Genomic DNA, 19,538 nt, shown 5'->3' on the forward strand with positions numbered 1-19,538 from the left:
TCTCCTCCGTTGCTTTAGATTTCAAAATGACTTCCATGTTGAGCCGGGCTGTCAGAAGTCTCCCTGCTACTTCCACGTGGGCTGTCAGATTCTGTACGTGTTCTTCCCATTGTTACAAAATGAAGTTGATGCTATGCAAAAGGACACTCATTTAGCTGTTTTTAAAAAATAAGTTAAAAGTAGATTCAGATGTGCCAACTGCACCCAAGTCTCCTTGCCACTGTGATTTTAAAAAAAACAACTTTTGCTGTTTTTCAAGTGTTTTTTCTCCCCTGTTGCTGTGAAAAACCCACAAACTGGTTATACACCATGTACATGACATTTTTCTCTAAATGTGCAGTTACCACAGATTGCTTGTCTAAATTTTTTCTACAATTGTAGCAAATTTTAAAGTATTATAGGTAATCTTTTTGTCAGTAATTGTTCTGCCTGCCTCTGTCTTTTGTGTTTCAGCTGTAAGATCGTTCAGCTGCTCCCCTCTGTCACATGCCACAGGTAAAGTGAATACACTAAAAACCTCACTGCTGAAAGACTAAATTGGCAAGGTGCCTCCCCATCCCTGCACCTGTTCTAGACAGATACAGAAACATAATGTAATCTTCCTTTTTGAGGGGGTACATTTCTAAAAGTATGAACATAGAAATATGTTGCCAAAATATTTTTCAGATATATTAAAGCTGGTCTGTGAAAAGAACAAGTCTGCTAAATATCTGGTTTTATTTTTCTACTTAAGCATATTTCATAAAGCAAGTGTGCTCATCTTACACTGCCTTATTAAAGAGAGTCCAATCTTTGTGCAATGAGGTTGCTTTGTAAAGAATTGTTCTCTAGCTTTCCTGTTTTTAATAACAAAACTCCAACCCTTCAGACTGTAGGACTTTCTTATTTTCAGGCTGGATATAAATTCCTTTTCTGTCAGTCTCTTTCTTATTAGGACAAACAAAACAAATGTCTCTGATTTGTGTACTTATTCCTTTCATTCTATGGCTATAAGATATGGCTCCTGATTCCTAACATATAGCAAATGTCAAAGTTTTAAAATTGTCTTAAACCTAGCACCTTGCATCTCACACGTTTCTAATGTGTCAGAGATGAGCCCCAATTTTTGTTGAGAATATATGGAGTGCAATTCCTACCATTTGCTGAAGACTATCAGAGCTTGTAGCAGACAGCTATAAAATGTCATGACACACTTTGATAGCTGATACATCCTGATGTTCAGTAGAGTTAATATATCCTGCTATGTCGAGATAGTCCATTGCCTTTTGATATGGAATGTGAAAAAAGGTGAAGTAGGGAGAACTCAATGTGCACAATTCAAGGGAGGCCGTCAGTTAATATTTGGCTCATTTTATAAAACCTGAGACCAATGGAAATATATTGAGATTTTAAAACAAAGCTTTCTCTGGAGTTTTTGCACCTCAGACGTTGCAGCATTGGGAGCCTGACAGTGAAACTGACTTTTAATTCAGAAAGTGAGAGACAAATCCTCCCTTAGGGTCGGGAACAGACTGAGTTTGTCTGGCTCTGGTACTGAGAGGTCGGATGGTCTTTGTGTAGGCAGCCCTGCAGACCCTAAGGATCCCACTAGGTTGTTAGTAACAGCTGCAGAAAAGCAATAGGAGAGACTCACCACAGCCCAGAAGAAGGACCTGAACCAGAGCTCAAACCGTAACAGATGAGGTAGGGTACTAACCTGGAGGATCCATACAAACCGGGGATAAACTGGAATGGTCTAGGCTCAATAGTTGTCCCTAGGCCTTCCCGCCTACCAAGAGATGGTCCCTGGCCAGAAAAGGCTTGTGGTATTGGGTATAAGGTCCAGTTGGTGGTGCAGATTAAGGGGCTTCGGCTTTAATGTGGGTATATGCAGTTAGATACTAAGAATGACAGCTGGGGTTCCTAAGTGCTGCTTCATTTAGCTGTTGATTTTTCTAATCCTCAGTGTCTGTGGTTCCCTGAATCATTTTGGGCCTAGTGACTATGATTTGGGAAATAGCTCATGTTTACCCTTAGCTTTACTCAATCAACCCACTTATAATAACACAAGTACTAGGCAGAATCTTCATACTCACACTTTCACTTGCTTAAGATCTCATATTTAGCTGGATTTAAGCAGCTTTTACATCCCATGACCTTTCCCAGTCTTCTAAATGCAGCCACTTCATATTGTTTCCTTAACAAATCAAGAGACTCTTACTCCCTGATTACACTAGACATTTGATCCACTGAGTCTTTTTATTAATTGTATTTTTCTAGGACCACAGGCAGGAGGCATTCTGGACTTGATCAGTCAGATGTTACTGTGTTGCAATATATTTCTTTACCTTACTCTCAGGATGGGAGGTACAGGGCAAATTTGGTGTTCAAGTCAGGTCTCTCTCATTTCCGATGACTGTGATCCAGCATTACAAAGACACCTGTTGCCATAGTATCCTAGCGCTAACTGGGAGTGGGAGTCAGGAATTGGATGTCTTGTTCCCAGCTCTGCTATTGGCTCACTGCACGGTCTTAGCTGAATCACTTTACAGATGAGGAAACTGGGATTCAGAAAGTAAAATGACTTGCCCAAGATCAGGCTGCGTGCCATGAGGGAGACAAGAATTCAATCCAGGCTTCCTAGTTACTTGATGTGGGACTTCACCACCAAAGAATGTTTATCCAAACTTTCTAGTTTTATTTTTTTTTTAAATAAAATCTTGCTGCAGACTTGCTCAGATTCTAGCCAATAGCTGTTTAAATATTTTCTTCAAACAGTCCAGCCCAAGAGTAAGAAAACCTTAGCCAAAAATGGTGTGAAGAATATTGTTGTGGTTGATGGGGTCCGCATTCCATTTTTACAGTCTGGCACCTCGTAAGTATGAGAAGAAAATACACCTTTTTACTTTGGTTAATCATGTAGAAAGATTCAGGTAGAATCAGAATGGAAAACATTGGGTTTGCTAGAGTTGTATTTCTCTAACTGCTTTCACTTCATTCAGTGCCTGATGTTTGGGGGGAGGGATAACTCAGTGGTTTGAGCATTGGCCTGCTAAACCCAGGGTTGTGAGTTCAGTCCTTGAGGGGACCACTTAGGGATCTGGGCAAAATCAGTAGTTGGTCCTGCTAGTGAAGGCAGGGGGCAGGACTCAATGACCTATCAAGGTTCCTTCCAGTTCTAGGAGATAGGATATCTCCATTAATTCAAAATTTAATTTATTTATTTGCTTGGTTAGTGTTCTGACATTTGTAGTTACTCTTACTCATAACAGGAAAGAGTAATGAATGTAATACCTGCAAGGTGTTTAACAACGTGTTTTTCTGATCTTTACCAGGTTGATAAACTTGGTGGTTTGTTTTGGTCCCTTCCTTCTTGTATTGTTTTTTTAATCTTGTCAGCGTCACTGGTTGCTATTATACAGGTGAAACTCTGTGAGGCCTGCTATGTATTACAAGCTTGAAGGGATTGGGCATTCCAAAGTTGTTTGATTTTCCCCAAGAGTTAGAATACATATCTTGCAACTCCAGTGTTCCTTGACAGGGATTAGCACCACCTAAAAGATTGCAATCACCTAAAGCTGTAGCTGCAACCATGTGGTACCTGATGTTCAGCAGAGGTGAGCTAGTGGTTCCTCTCTCCTTTGTTATAACTATAAGGAAACTGGCATAGTCAGTGTGACAGTCTGGCTTGGGAAAGGAGAGAATACATTCTGATGAGAACTGAGGATGAATTACTAAATAATACAAAGAAAATCCTGTGTATATTGGGATGTGTAAGGGCTTGGTTGGGCTGTTTGGTTCTCTAGGCTTGACATATGTCCACTGTTCACAGTAAGTAACGTGCAGCCCAGCGGATCTGTCTTCATATGCCATTTGTGTGACTGCGCCTATGATTGAAAACTGCTTCCAAGACCCAGGCATAGTCCAGTAGCAGCAGCAGACATGAAAAACCTTTAAGCGACATCAGATGATTTTGTTAGAAACCTGTTACTTAATGCCATTAACTTCATAGCTGAAACACTTCCTTATGGTAAACAGGGGATAGAGTTTTGACTTTCGCTGTTGCTATATCTTGTTTCAGGATTTTCCTTAATACAGCAGTTGTGCATTGATTTTTTCACATATAGACACATTTGTCTCCACAAAACAAGGCTGTGAAATGGCCATTTTTAAGTGAAGAGGCTCCATGAGTGCTCATCTGATGCCATACTGTGTCTGTTCTATTAATGTATGCTCTGAATGGTATGCTAAAATAACTTCAGGGTTTATTTTGTAAATCTGTCTGTCTTAACTTCCAGATATGCAGATCTGATGCCGCACGACTTGGCCAGAGCCTCACTGCAGTGAGTAAACAAGAATTGAGTGGAAGAGGAGCTCAGACAACTAGCTGGCACTGGGGTTTTGTGCTGGGAGGTTGATCTAGTGCTGATGATGATGCTGGGAGCCAGGGTTCATAGGCTGTGTTCCCCGCTTTGTCACTCAGCTATGTGACCAAGGACAAGTCATTGGACCTCTCTACCTCAGGTTACCTACCTGCAAAATGGTGATACTACTGAATGCTTGTAAAGCACTTTGCGAGCCTCAGAAGGAAGGCACTGTCTAAGTGCATGCTGGGGGATACTGTGTCATCCTCCTGGCCAGCTCTGCTTCAAATGATCTGCTACTGAATGTGCTTGGCGCTGTATAATACGAAAAATAAATGATGAGCAAATTGGGGCAGAGACTGATACTAAGGTGGATTTCCCTGGGTACTGTGTGTGTCTTTCCTCTCTCACTTCATTCGTATTCTCTCCAATGCCTTGTCCAGCCTGCAGCTTGACAGCGTTTGTGGGTCCTGTGGGAAAGGAGGGTCACTAGGAGAGATTTCAGTGAGGGAAGATGGGGTCCTGGCAGCTTGGGAGGTCATTCCATACTTACCCCTAGGGGCAGTGTGGAAGAAGGTTTGAAGGCAGGGGTTTGGGGCATGTGGGGAGGAGTTTGTCAAGGCTGGCATTGTTGATGGGCAGTGGGGACATGAGGTCTGAGATGAAGGCTGGGTTGGAGTCATGCCAAGCCTTGGCTGTGAGGTTGATGCAGTAGCCAAGGGGGGAGCCAGAGGGGGGATAGACTGCCGGCGTGCAAGCAGTGCACTTATAGTCCCGGAATCCATGTTGGTGTTAAGTGGTGTGCACTGACTGCTTGGATCTGGTAGTAACATTATAGTAGCTGCCATGGGGACCCCTACCTGCATCATGTTTACTCTTACCTTTTACTTGATGGTTTGAGGAAGTCAGAATTCAAATTTGTGTTTATTTTAGTTTTATATCTATCCCTGCAATGGGGTGCAGAGGTGTATGGGCTTGTTTGTATGGACATCCTGGAGCATTTGTATATGGTATTTTCTATAGAAATACGAAAAAATTGCCGCTTGTCTTTGGTGTATCCCTGTAGAACCAGCAGGTTTTCAAACACTGAGGGGTAGGCTGGCGTGACATCTCTGACTCCCTCTTCTCTCCCCTAGTTTTGACTTGAGGCTGCCCCAAACTGAGGAAGAGAGGTAGTAACCACTTGTGTATTGAGAGGGGAGGGGGTTATTGAAGAAGAGGTGGAGTTTCTCTTTTTTATTGTAAGAGTCCATTTCCACTGGATGATCACAGCTCCTTCTGGGGGCAGCTATATATGCAACCTCCTCTCCGAATTAGGGAAGCACGCTCGCTGGTGTCGCTGGTTTGAAATTGGCTGCCTGGGGACCTTGGCAGAGTTACTACTTTTTATTTGCTGGTGCAGATCTTCTTGTCTTTCTTCTCTCAGAGGGTTGCTGAACCGGACCAGCGTCCCGAAGGAAGTTGTCGATTACATTGTTTATGGCACAGTTATCCAGGAGGTGAAAACGAGCAATATTGCTAGAGAGGTGGGTTAAATGAAGCAGGTATTCTATAAAGCTGGTTTAAACAGCTAACCTGAGGGAACTAAACCCTATGAAAGAATCAGTTCATCATTGCTCCTTGTGGGTTGGGAAAATAAGCCATTCACGTTGTGTTGTGCACCAAGTAATTAAATGGCACTCCCATCCTGTTAAAATCATAAATCTACCCTGTCAGTTCTAATACTGTGCACTGTGAAATCCCTCCTGGAGGATGACCAGAAAAGCAGGACCCTGGTGAGGAACGATTAATCATTCTGCTTGAACTGTCCTCTTGGATCAAGCTCTGGTTTGCCAGAAATATTTGATAACACAACAGTACTTTCTGAAAAATAAAGCTGGGGAATCCCAGATGTAGCATTTGAGTGCTCTGGAGAGTGCCAGCTTAGCTACCTTTCCTGGTGGCAGATGTAAAGAGAGAAGTGACTATACATAATGCAAGGGAAAGAGTGTAGAAATCTGTTGCAGTAACTCCTCACTTAACACTATAGTTCTGTTCCTGAAAAATGTGACTAAGTGAAACGATGTTAAGCGAATCCAATTTCCCCATAAGAATGAATGTAAATGGGGGGGGGGTGTGTGTTGGTTCCAGGGAATTTTTTTTTTTTTTTTGCCGTACAACACAGTATTGTAGTTGGGAGGTGCCCCCGCCTTACCCCCACTGACACTGGAGACAACAAGGCAGGCAAGGAGGCTGAAGGTGCTGTAGGCTAGGAGATGCACATTGCACAGCAGCAGCTTCCCCTACTCTGCAAGCACCAGAGGCAGGGGGCTCAATCCTCGTCCCACCCACTCCACCCCTTCCCCCAAGCCCCTACCCTTAACCCACCTCTTCTTCCCCCCTCCTCCCCCTTTACTCCACATGCTGTGTCCTCACTCCTCCACCCTCCCTCCCCTGTCTCCTGCCCACCTACTGGTTTGTGGTGCCCTGGAGGCAGGGAAGGGAGGGGCAACCTGCATGCCAAGTCCTTGCTCCTCCCCCCTCCCTCCTGAAAGCCGCAAGCCAGCTGATTGTTGTGGGCAGGAGGCAGGGGGAGGAAGGGGAAGGCGCTGATCTGTGGAGTCGGCTGGCGGGCAGGAGGTTCAGGGAGGAGAGGTAGGTGAGCTGATAGTAAAGCATTGCACAACTTTAAATGGAGCATGTTCTGTAATTGAGCGGGGACATAAGAGTGAAACAACATTAAGCGAGAGCACATTTGCGGGGGAGGGATAGCTCAGTGGTTTGAGCACTGTCCTGCTAAACCCAGGGTTGTGAGTTCAATCCTTGAGGGGGCCATTTGGGGATTTAGTTGGAGATTGGCCCTGCTTTGAGCAGGGGATTGGACTAGATGACCTCCTGAGGTCCCTTCCAACGCTGGTATTCTGTGATACTAAGTGGGGAGTTACTGTACTGTAAAGCTATCTCCATAACATTAGACATGATTCTGCACTAATCTAGTTTCTGAAACCCCAGCAGGTGTTCTGTGCAGCAGCCAGCGCCATTCCACCAAAGAGAATCCCACCTAAAACTTGTTACATAATTTCTCCTAACTGCACTTGTTATTACCAGTACTTCTCAGGTTCAATCAGCAGTTTATTTTTGTATGTGCAAGTGTTTTCTTTGACCTCCTGTCAGTCAACTGAGCCTGTGGTTTAATTTTAACTTCCAGAGGAGGTTTGAACTTTACACTAGTTGGCCATGTGTCAGTTAAGGTGTGTCGTCTTATGACAACACATATTCCAGAACAGTTATTCTCTTGTGACAGAGGTGTCCACTCCCTGCTCTGGTAGAGCTTGTTGTCATTCCCTGCCTTCAGGAAAGCTTGGTCTGCCACAAACATTTAATGTTCAGTTATATGCAAATTGCAGCTTGCATTCTACTGCAGTGTTTTCAAGTTCTCAAACAATTACTTTCATTCTCTTGCATCTATAAATAATAGATGGCAGGGTGAAGCAAAAGTATATGAAGTTTTCAGAAATACAGTGCTGTGTTGCAGAAGAGGAATTTGTCTGTCCATTTAGGGTCTGCCCATGGTTGCCCGTGTAGTTTGATAAAGAGGCTTTGAGAGGCAGGCACCAGACAGTCTCTCTGCTTACCATAGAAGGAAGAGTCCTCGTGGTGACTTCATGCAGAATGCCCTACCTCAGCTGTGTAGGTGGGAACTTGACACCTTTGTAGCTTAAATTCTGCAAAGATGTCTGGCATTTAATGTTTCAAGAAGCAAGTACTGCAAGGTAGAACTGGTGAGAGGTTTTAATCATTATCTTGTGTTGCCCATAGGCTGCCTTGGGGGCTGGCTTCTCTGACAAAACTCCAGCCCACACAGTCACTATGGCTTGCATCTCTTCAAACCAAGCTATGACCACAGGTATGTTGTTCTTTCAGCCAGGTGGTAGATTAGAAGATGGCATTAGCAGCCTCTCTTCTCTTCCTCTGTCCTACCTGCACATCTTAATGTGGTTAAGTGTCTGGAGGAGGTTTAAGCTTTATGCTTACGAGAATAGCGTAGCTGAAGTTGACGTATCTTAGATTGACTTAGAATCACTTACTTCGCGTCCTTGCGGCGTGGGATCGATGGCCGCCGCTTCCCCGTTGACTTTGCTTCCACCTCTCCCCAAGCTGGAGTTCAGCAGTCAACGGGAGAGTGATCGCTACCTGCCAATATGATGAGTAGTGTAGACATACCCTTAGATTGGGGAAGGGTGCTATTGAACCACTGGTTCAGTAAAATTTAGCAGAAATTTTTGAAGTATATGTTCCAGGCCTTCAGGAGCTCTTGATTATCAGCTTAATTCAGGAGCAGTCTCCACTCGGATTCAAAATTGTCCAGAAAAACTGAAGGGTACAGACTTGAACTTGACAAAGTTGTAGCCTTTTATGCTAATATTGCCTTCAGTATAGCCCAAACTGAGCAAAAATTGAAGATCCAGGTTTCTGCCCCAAATTGTTTGAGGGATATTGCTGCCTCAATTCCTTGCATGAAAATAGTGGGAAGTAGAAGCAAAATTGCAGAAAGCAGGAGAGTTCCATTTAGAATATTGTTTATTTTGTCAAAATCTGAAAAAAAAAGTTTTTTGAATTTGTTGAAATGAAATATTTCAGTAGACCCGAAACAAAGGGTTCTGGAGTTTCATTTTCTGAAAACTTTTGAACTTTTGGTGCTTTGTCCCATATCAGGACAATTTTTTTTTTTTTTTTTTTAAATCTCCATTTTTCACCTGATCAGAAATCTGTTTGCTGACCAACTGTGCAAAAAAGCAAAATGTTCTCCTTGATTAGAGATGTTTCTGTTTTGGTTGCATCTGCTCCTGAGAAATCCTTGATTAGTTGTTGCTTCTCATCAGTAAGTGAAAGTATTTCAGCTTCTTTTAAAGATGTCCACCCGCACTTCTGATGATCTTCTCCATCGCTTCCTGTAGGTGTTGGTCTGATTGCATCTGGCCAGTGTGATGTGGTGGTAGCTGGTGGTGTGGAGTTAATGTCGGATGTTCCCATTCGTCACAGCAGGAAGATGAGAAAGACTCTGCTGTCCCTTAACAGGGCCAAGAGCTTGGGCCAGAGGCTGGCTCTGGTTGCTAAAATCCGTCCTGATTACTTTGCCCCAGAGGTAAATCTCCCTCTTTCCACCTCTCAGTAGGCGTCTAGTGTTCTCAAGTCTGTCCTCCTTCATAGTTTGCTATTTAGTAGCCGCTTGTAAAATAACACACACTTTAGGGGAAAGGAATGTAATTATTCCCCTGTGGAGAAGTCAGCACGGTGATGGTTAACTGGGGGTCTAGACTATGGTGGTTCTGCATCATTCCATCCGCCTAGGGTTAGGCTGAGATTTCAGTGAATTAGCAGAGCTCCTAAAACTCTTTGAGGGACTACGTATGGCTTTTGCCTACATAGTTCACTGACAGTCAGGCATGCACTTAGTGAGCTTCACCTATTGAAATGTCAAAATACCTCTCTTCCCAGCCCATTGAGCTCCTAGCATAGAGGGTTTACTGAAGACATTAAAATGTTTAAAGGGGAAACTTGCCCTGCCAGCCTAAATACCGTGCAATTCGTCTTGACCTTCTGAAACTCAATGAATCGCTCTTCAAGCTAGTAGTGACGCATCGGGTGCATTTTCAACACAGCAAATACAGAAGAAAGTATTCCCCTCCCACTATTAATGGGATTGTGCATCTGACTGACACCTCTTAAATACACAATCCATTTATTCTCCAGGGGCCCGAGCCTGCAGGAGACTGAATGCTTTCATAATAAGAGGTGAAAATGGGCAGCCTGCCCATGTAGATAGGGGACTCTCCATTTCATGGTGTAAAGGGAGCCCCTCCACCTGCTCTCAAGGCCGGAGGAAAGGGAACTTGTAAAGTGGTGGAAATGAGTAGGAAAGGGGTTTTATTCACAGTGAATGATTTGAGGGCTCCTGGAGTTCTGTCCTCACCAGAGAGGCTATTTTTGCCCACATACTATTAATAGAGAATCCGTTATTGTCAGCTAATGGTACAAGTGCAGAGATACTCAAAGTGCAGCTGAGAGATGAGACCCAGATTTGAATGCTGCAGACTCCCAGAACTGGAAAATAGCTAAGCCCTTTCGTTTTCAATTTAAACCAATTTTACTGAAAAATTCTTGGGTTTTACAAAAAGTATTATTCAGTTTTTTCACCCTACTTTTGTATAATTCAAATATATAAAAAGTAACCTGTTTTATTAGGAAAATTCAGTACATTGCATGAGATGTATGTATTACTACACACAGGCTAATGTACTGTAAATGCAAAGCTGCCTGTTGAAGTAAGGCATTAGTCTAGAAGATACACAAACAGGCTTGCACGCAAGCTCTGAAGTGCATGCGCATCTGAATGTATTGATGAATCTCTCACCCACCACGAATGCATATCAAGCTGTTAGCAGATAGCAGTTTAAAGATTTGACACACTAAAATGGGAAGACGACAAAAATTGGTATCAGAATACGTTTCTAAACACAGGGAAGTATTCGAAAGTTTTGAAAAAAACAAAAACAGGAGAAAAGGATGAAGTTGAGTAAATGTGCTGCGAATGGTGTAACTCAATTATTAAATGTAAATATTTACAGGCTAATAACTCTAAGTCTACAACAATAAACTGTTTGTTCAAATGAAAAATGTTATTTGGGGATTAGAGGTGTATTGTTTTCTTCAACTCCGAGGTGGCGTGTTTTGAGTGCTACAGCAAACCACATTGAACAGAATTCAAAGCATCAATCCACTAAATACTTTCCTCCTCTGTCTTTCTGTCCACCAAAACAAGCCCTGATATTTACCCAGAAAAATTATGAATTGTGTTTTGCACTGATTTTTCCCATTTGTGGTGGTGTGGTAATAAACTCTAATAAATTCCTGGGAAAAATTAAAATAGAAACTGAAAATGAAGGGTCCAAAAAAGAGCACATGCAGCAGCATGGGACGCTTGGCTCACGTGTGTGGATAAAGTTGTCCCATCTGTTCTCTCAGGATGACTAAATAAATAGAGTGAGTTGAATTTGGCCACTTGTGTAGCATGCTACTTCCTATGGAGGTGTGGGCCAGCGAGGCTGCAGGCCCCAGCATACGTTGCTCCAAGCAGCCTGGCCTCACTTCATTTTAGGGCCTGTTGTTTCTCTGGTCTGCAGCTCCATATTAAATACAAGGGCAGCTGCTACCTGCCTCATTGTATGCAGCCCGGGAGCAGTCCTCAAGCGCCTGGCAAGTGGCCAGCATGGCCCTTACTCCTCGAAGTGTGGGCATTCCTGTGTTATCTGTGGTCAGCAGTGGGGATTCCTTTAGTTTATTTGATCTCAGTGGGTCTTAGTAAGATAATATGCATTATTTGTATAAAGCTAATTGCTCTTTTTATAAAGGGAGGACTTCAAGGATTTACATGTATGAAAAGTAACCAGACATTAAGTTACAACGGTGTAGTATAGTTTGCTGCTCATAACCACCGTTGGAACAGATGGCATTTACATCTGCTTGCCTTGTGCTTCCTTTTCCTCTAGCTCCCAGCAGTAGCAGAGTTTTCCACCAGCGAGACCATGGGACATTCAGCAGACCGGTTGGCTGCTGCCTTTGCTATCTCCCGTGTGGAACAAGATGAGTATGCCCTGCGTTCCCACACTTTGGCCAGGAAAGCCCAGGATGAGGGGCTGCTCACTGACGTGATACCCTTCAAGGTGCCAGGTAAAAGGCATGTGTTCTAATGCCAACCCAAAATAGCGCCACTCCCTTTAGAAGGGAAAGTGGCCAGCACACAGGTCATGGAGTTTTGTATCTGTCAACATGCTTTTTCACTCCTCAGCAGTGTGAAATCTATTTAAAACCTTTCATTTACAACCTGTCCCTGCACAAGAAAGTAGTGATATAGGAGCATGTGTCCCTGCTGAGTCTGTGATCTAAAGCTTGAAGCACCTTTCTCCATATCCCTGCTTATTTGGTGATTGCCTTCGTACAGGGCAGATCAGGAGCTCACAGGTGAGGAATCCTCCTGCTCTTTGTATCAAAGAGTTAACAAGCAACAACTTACACCATAGGGAAATGTGTGTTTGCAAGGAATAACAAGTCCAGTTTCAAAACCAGCCTAGTAAAAGTGCCAGTGTGATGAAGCATATGCCAGTTTTTCTCCTTAGAAAGCTTATTTCAGAAAATCATCAATTTAAAAGAAGCAGAATTTTTTCAATACTCAAGACCGTTCCCTTAACGCTAAATTATTTTGGCAAGAAATCAAATAAAATGAATGACGCCTCCATTCTTTCCTTACACTCCTTTTCCCATGGAAAATAGTGCTCTCTCTCCTCTCTCTCTCATTCTTTTCTGTAAAGTGGGGTCTGATGCCCACTTCCATTTAAGGTTAATGCTCTGTTTTAACAGGCAAAGATACTGTTACAAAAGATAATGGAGTCCGTCCATCCTCCATGGAGCAGATGGGTAAACTGAAAGCTGCTTTTGTCAAACCTTATGGGACTGTCACAGCTGCCAACTCCTCTTTCCTGGTAACGTACTCCGCCATCCATTTGTGCAGCAATATGTAAGACTGAGCTATTCTACCTATTGCAGCTACCTGGACTGTATTTCTGTGAGGTTAACACTACTCCGACTTCATTGGCTTTTCCGTAATGTCATCCACTTTAAGTTGCAAAATGACACTTTCATTTTCTCTTAAACAAATTTAAATTTAGCAATGCCCTGAAAATAAAAGCAGAAGGTTCATTATAAACACTTGAGGCTGCTTTACCTGTTGGCGTCGTCATAATTGCCCTCAGAAGAGGACAGGGGAAGGTTTCCCAAGGCACAAATGGGAGTTACACATCCAATTCCCTGGGATTTTGAATGAAGTTGGGTGCCTAACTCTCTTTTGCCTTTGAAAGTCTCCCCTAGAATGCACAAGGTATGTGTCTTGTCCCTATGTGCAGCACAAAGGAGATGCACTAGTGTTTAGCTCCTGTTCATGTTTTGCAGTAACTGCTTCTTCCTTTGTGCTGTAAAGTAACACTGGTTTCACAAGCAGCAGCAGCGTTTTCTGCCTGGAGTTCCTGGGAACTTGCTGAGGTGTAATAGTAGTTTAGAATTGACTCCACTGCAAAATATTGGCATATAACGGACATTGCATACAGCCGAGCTGTAGGTTAACTTGGAAATACATTCTCCTTTTGAGACAGCATAAAATCGGTGCATCAAGGACACTGTGCTTTAAAATATTAGGATTTAGTTTTGCATACATGAACCAATTGCAATGCTCTGAAACTCAGACCATGCAAGCACTGTAGCTGCCGACATGGAGAGAAAGGAGTTACCTTACAAGTGGAGAACCAGTGTTGACAGGGCCGGTTCAGTCAGGGTGGATGTGGTCCACTCCCAATAGTTGATGAGGAGGTGTCAATACCAAGAGAGGGAAAATTGCAGCTACTTCTAGAATGAGACGAGTACCCAGAAGTCACCTACTACAGGACAGGCCCAACAAGGAAAATAACTGGTCTCCACTGGCCATCACATACAGCCCCCAGCTACAACCCCTCCAGCGCATCAACAGGGATCTATAACCTAGCCTGGAAAATGATCTCTCACTCTCACAGGCCTTGGGAGACACTCCCCCACCCCCCCGAAGCAAATACCAGCAACTACACACCACACCACAAAAACACTAACCCAGGAACCAGTCCCTGTAACAAACCCTGTTGCCTACTCTGTCCTCATATCTACTCTGGCGACACCATCAGAGGACCCAACCACATGAGCCACACCATCAGGGGCTCATTCACCTGCACGTCTACTAATGTGATATATGCCATCATGTGCCAGCAATGCCCCTCTGCCATGTACATTGGCAGAAAACGGTCAGTCTCTATGTAAAAGAATAAATGGACACAAATCAGACATCAGGAATGGTAACATACAAAAGCCAGGAGGAGAACACTTCAGTCCCCTTGGACATTCAGTAACAGATTTAAAAGCGGCCACCCTTCAACAACAACAACTTCAAAAACAGACTGCAAAGAGAAACTGCAGAGCTGCAATTCGTTTGCAGACTTAACACCATTAATCTGGGCTTGAATAGGGACTGGGAGTGGCTGGCTCACTACAAAAGCAATTTCCCCTCTCTTGGTATTGACACCTCCTCATCAGTTATTGGGAGTGGATCACATCCACCCTGACTGGATTGGCCTTGTTAACACAGGTTCTCCACTTGTAGGGTAACTCTCTTCTCTTCAGGTGTCAGTATATAATGCCTGCATATGTAATTTTCACTCCATGCATCTGAAGAAATGAGTTTTTTACTCACAAAAGCTTATGCCCAAATAAATCTGTTAGTCTTTAAGGTGTCACCAGACTCCTTGTTGTTTTTGTGGATACAGACTAACACGGCTACCCCCTGATACATTGGTCATACTGATTTGGCCAGCTGACTCATACATTATCTTACCATCTGCCTCAGTCAGTGCTGCATTGTTCCCTACGGTGTATTTTACCTAGTTCTTTATCCCAAGTGATGAGGTTTCTGCCAGTTTTCTTGGGAGCTTGTCCATTCCACAGCCTAATGGATTACAAGCAGACAAGTGTGACTTGTAGTGTAACTTTCTGGTGGATGGTTACAGATAAGTTTATAGAGCAGCATTTGTGTTTGCATTCTTGTGTGTTTTGTTTCTTTGTACTACGATTGTGCGCTACAGTGATGGAGGCCCTGTACAAACACAGAGACTTGTCACCTTTGCGTGGTGTGAGCGCTCTGAGTAGTTGCCTGACTGAGTTTGTCTGGCCGTTTCAGACGGATGGTGCTTCGGCAGTTGTGATTATGTCTGAGGAGAAGGCTCTGGCGATGGGCTACAAACCAAAGGCCTACCTAAGGTAGAAGAAACCATTCCACCTGGCTTCAGAAAGCTGGTCTTGCTTTTGTTTTCTGTTCTGGTACTGATGGTGCTTCTCTTGTGCAGGGATTTTGTGTACGTGTCCCAGGATCCAAAGGACCAGCTCCTGCTGGGGTAAGGGATGGTTTCTGGCCAGCATAGTCACACACTTAGCATTGCTGGACATGATCAGTTACCAGCACTAAATGCTTCCATTGCTGTAGAATGGCTGACTGTTTAGTTAGGCACATCACAGCCAGACAGAGATCTGGGCCCTGCCTCAAAGGGCTGAGAAAATCTGGGTACAGGACATGATGCACCAAATGGAGGTGACTAAGACTAGGGAAGAGCTGAGGCAGGGGTTGCAGCAACACAGTTACATGGGTACTCAGGCATGTGCATGGCACTGTGTTGCCGCAGGTTATTGGTACCTGTAGCAGTATTAAGCCTGAGCCATCCGAGTAACAAGTCACAAGACTTTGTACTGGAATGAATTGCCCAGGGAGGTTGTGGAATCTCAGTCACAGGAGATTAAGAGCAGGTTAGACAAGGACCTGTCAGAGATGGTCTAGATAATACTTAGTCCTGCCATGAGTGTAGGGGGCTAGACTAGACGACCTCTCAAGGTCCCTTCCAGTCCTACAATTCTAGGATTCATTAGTGTTAATGTTGGCATACATCTCAAGGGATGGAGAATTTGAATGTGATTAAAATTCAGCTAATTGGATTTGATGTCTGGGCTTCCCAGACTTGCACACGAAACCAAAAGAGGTCAATTAACTTTAGAAATGGGGTGAAATGCTTGTCTTCATCTGCCTAAAGCATCTCCGTATGGGACGGGGGTGACTTTTGGGTTGTACATCAGTTTGAGTGGGAGAGGCTGAAAGCTTCGTGAGCACTTACTTGTTTAGCATCTTAAACGCTGCAGCTCCATTTTGCGAGAGAGGAGGCTTAATAGGGATTGTAGTGAAGGAAGGGGGAAGGAGTCCATGGAACACGTGCATTAATGTCACTTTTGCTTTTCTGACCCTTTAGGCCAACGTATGGGACTCCCAAAGTGTTGGAGAGGGCTGGTCTAACACTGGCTGATATTGATGTGTTTGAATTTCATGAAGCTTTCGCTGTAAGTATCTGCATGGGAACAGGCATGGAGGGGGTGATGCACCAGTGTGTCTTGGGTTGCAGATCTGGGTTCTCCTGCTTAAGATCTATAGCAAGGCTATTTCGTTTGGTTTTATATCAGGAGTGGAAAGAGCTATGTTCTTACTCAGTTTCCTTCATCGGATGTAGGGGTTTGTATATGCACACTATGATTTTGTACATTAACAGTCTGTGCCGAGGTGCTCTGTGCAGACAGTTTATTCAGTTAATCAGAGGCAACATTTTTCTCTAAGGTGCCATCTGACTGGGACAAGGCTCATGCAAATAATGTTCCTTTGAGCCCTTTGTGTACAATCAGCTGTGTTCATCCTTCTTGAGGAAACTAAGATACCCCTAACTTGTTAGTACTCCACCATATACAGTAAAAGCTTTTCTAGTCGGCAGGTTGGGATACTTTGGTTTGGGGGGTGCTGGTAAGTGAAAAATGCTACTTAACTGAGAGGGAGGGAGTTTGGGTGCAGGAGGGGGCTCGGGGCAAGGGTTTCAGGGTGCTGGATCCGGGGGTAGGGAGGGCGCTCACCTTGGGCAGCTTCCCACAAGCAGCAACCTGTCCCTGCCACTCCTAGTCGGAGGCGCGGCAGGCAGCTCTGTGCACTGCCGCTGCCCCGAATGCTGGCTCCGCAGTTCCCTTTGGCTGAGAACCGCGTGGCCAATAGGAGCTGTGGGGGCAGTGCCTGTGGGCGGAGGCAGTGCGCAGAGCCACCTGCTCTAGGAGCAGGGACATGTTGCTTCCGGGGAGCCATGTGGAGCCAGCCAGGTTGGAGCCAGCCATGTGGAGCCAGCCAGGCTCTATAAACTGGACTTTCTCTGAAGATTAGAAATGCCAGTTTATAGAGCTTTCCAGTTGGTACAGGCCGGATAACACGGCTTTTACAGTTCCTCATTCTGAGTCTGCTATAGTCCTGGAGTCTTTTCCCCTCCCTTCCAGGGGCAGATTTTGGCTAACCTGAAAGCTATGGATTCAGATTGGTTTGCACAAAACTACATGGGCAGAAAGTCTAAGGTAAGGACATAATGAGGAAGCAGGTTTTAAGGTTAGTGTTGCTTTTGTCATTTTAATTCCTGGCTGTAAAAACGTATCCGAACTGCATAGCAATTCTAAGGCCCGTATTGTGTTTCTACAAGGGAGAAATAGTCAGTTTCCTAAAAATCAGTCATTTGGTTCAGTTCTTCCTAGTTTGAGGAGCTGTAGCTACTCTGACATGACCGCTGGCACTTCAGCCCCAAGAGAAGGCAAAGACCTGGAGCTGTGCAGCTGATGTTTCTCAGTAAAAATGATAGGTGAGATTAAACCACTGGCCTCTAGCAGCTAACTGGCTGTAGCTGGCACCCTGTCACTGTAAAGCCTCATACATTGGCCTACACTGCAGTGAAACACAGGTGTAAACTCTAGTGAGCACGCCAGCAGCAGAGTCTAGTGGGCCTCGTAGGCCTCTTCAGGCCCTGAGCTCCACGTTGGTCAGGTGACCATCTGCGGTGGGAAGGGCTCAGAGGGAGCGGGACAGGCTCCTTGGAGGCAGAGGTTGACAAACCTGTTCCTTTGGTTTGTTCTTGCAGGTTGGAGCCCCACCTCTGGAGAAGTTCAATAAGTGGGGGGGCTCCCTGTCTCTGGGGCACCCTTTTGGTGCCACTGGCTGCCGTTTAGTGATGACTGCGGCTCACAGGCTGAAGAAGGAAGGAGGGCAGTATGGTGTGGTTGCTGCCTGTGCTGCGGGAGGCCAGGTAATGCTGCATGGGCTTGCTAGTGTTGTCCCTCTGCTGAGAAGGGCAGGAATTCCTCTTTCCCTCGTGGTACCAAGAAGGCACGCCCTGTATATGTCGCACATCAGTGCAGCTTTGAAGTTTGTTGCCATCAGATGGCCTTAATACTATCCACGCAACTGAGCTAAGGAGCCAGCCAGTCTTGCTTTTGCAGCATTTCAGTGCTGTCCGAGAGTGACCCTTATTTGGTGGCCAGTGCTGCATATCACCATTGATATAGTTCGAAAGGGAGGAACGATTCTGTACTCCACTGTGGTTTTGGCAGGGGTGGTTTTCACTGTCTCATGAACCCTGAGGATCCTACTGAAGTCTGGCTTGTTAGATTCCACCTCCCTGTGTAAGGAACAAGAACCTCTGTGTGAAAAAGGCAGATAGCACCTGCTCTCCAGTGGCACTTGGAAAGCTCCAGAGAAGTATTACACCTGTTGCTGTTAGGCAGTTTTGGTTAGTGGTAGGAGATTGGGTTACGCAGTAACTTAGGACTGGCCTGGATGTGACCTCCCATCTCACTAAACCAATCTAGCCGAGACACTCTGTGGAAGCTGCATAATCATTCTAATCTGGGTGAGGAGGGTACTCCTGAGTAGCCTGCGGCATACTTTCTAATCCCATCCCCTGAAAGGAATGCACTGCCTGCGGTAGTGCTTCGGGAATGGCACCATTTAATCCAACCCATGTCTGTAGCATGCTGCCACTGAGTGAACTCCTGCCATTAATCTCTTCTCGTTCCTACGATATGACTAACGTCCTTTGGAAATGAAGCTCTTCTGCTGACTTCTACGTATATTACAGACAGTGCCTTTCAGACTAGAGTAACGGTGCTTTGCTTCTCCATTTCAGGGCCATGCAATGATTGTGGAACTTTACCCCCAGTAAGAGGACAAGGAACTGCTGAATGGATCTGGCCGTGTTCTGTGCCAGGCAATGCCGTTTCAATGCACTAATAACATATCTGTGATCCTTCTTGGAAAGGATTCCTGGTGGCCTTTGTAAATATCTTCTTGTTACCCCGTCAGTGATCTGGACCAAATTAACGCTCTGTCAAATACACCACCAAACAGTTAGCGTGGCTCTTAGGCCTGTCGGGGTCCTGCAGTTAACTAAAACTTACCGGTAACTCTTTATAAACAGGGGTTTTCTTATGGAAGAAATGAGTAATGCAGTCTGGGAACGTGAAGAGTTGTTTTCAACAGAGAATTGCCAAGTATTTAGTGTGTCCATTTACAGGCTCCGCCTCTTAAGCTCAGCTGTCCAGTTAGGGATGTGGCTTAGCAAAGAGCCGACGCAAACAGAGTTGAATGAGGTAGTGTGTGTAAAGGATAGTGCAGAGTCCAAACAGCATTGGGCAGTAACTGTAACTGCTTTAGATACTTGTCAGCCTTAATAAACCAGAGAAGAATCTGAA

The 19,538-nt window shown here is 44.6% G+C and overlaps 1 protein-coding gene across 1 annotated transcript; it reads left to right on the forward strand.

Moving 5' to 3' along the window:
* The first annotated feature begins 18 nt into the window (after positions 1-18).
* On the forward strand, positions 19-19,538 carry HADHB (hydroxyacyl-CoA dehydrogenase trifunctional multienzyme complex subunit beta). The gene is made up of 15 exons (XM_032778829.2): positions 19-93; positions 454-495; positions 2,758-2,854; positions 4,278-4,322; positions 5,770-5,869; positions 8,142-8,229; positions 9,281-9,468; positions 11,873-12,053; positions 12,741-12,862; positions 15,133-15,212; positions 15,299-15,346; positions 16,247-16,334; positions 17,301-17,375; positions 17,930-18,094; positions 18,974-19,538. Exons 1-15 carry the CDS (start codon positions 27-29, stop codon positions 19,007-19,009), a joined length of 1,422 nt encoding a protein of 473 aa, XP_032634720.1. The 5' UTR covers positions 19-26; the 3' UTR covers positions 19,010-19,538.

Source organism: Chelonoidis abingdonii, chromosome 3 (genome assembly GCF_003597395.2).
Source record: "Chelonoidis abingdonii isolate Lonesome George chromosome 3, CheloAbing_2.0, whole genome shotgun sequence".
Taxonomy (NCBI): domain Eukaryota; kingdom Metazoa; phylum Chordata; order Testudines; family Testudinidae; genus Chelonoidis; species Chelonoidis abingdonii.

Bases quoted from the DNA above. Each gene is read 5' to 3' on its own strand.
- HADHB (XM_032778829.2), top strand. From the start codon at position 27: ATGACTTCCATGTTGAGCCGGGCTGTCAGAAGTCTCCCTGCTACTTCC. The intron at 12,863-15,132 runs GTAACGTACTCC...TGGCCGTTTCAG, and splicing joins CTGCCAACTCCTCTTTCCTG to ACGGATGGTGCTTCGGCAGT. The intron at 17,376-17,929 runs GTAAGGACATAA...TTGTTCTTGCAG, and splicing joins ACATGGGCAGAAAGTCTAAG to GTTGGAGCCCCACCTCTGGA.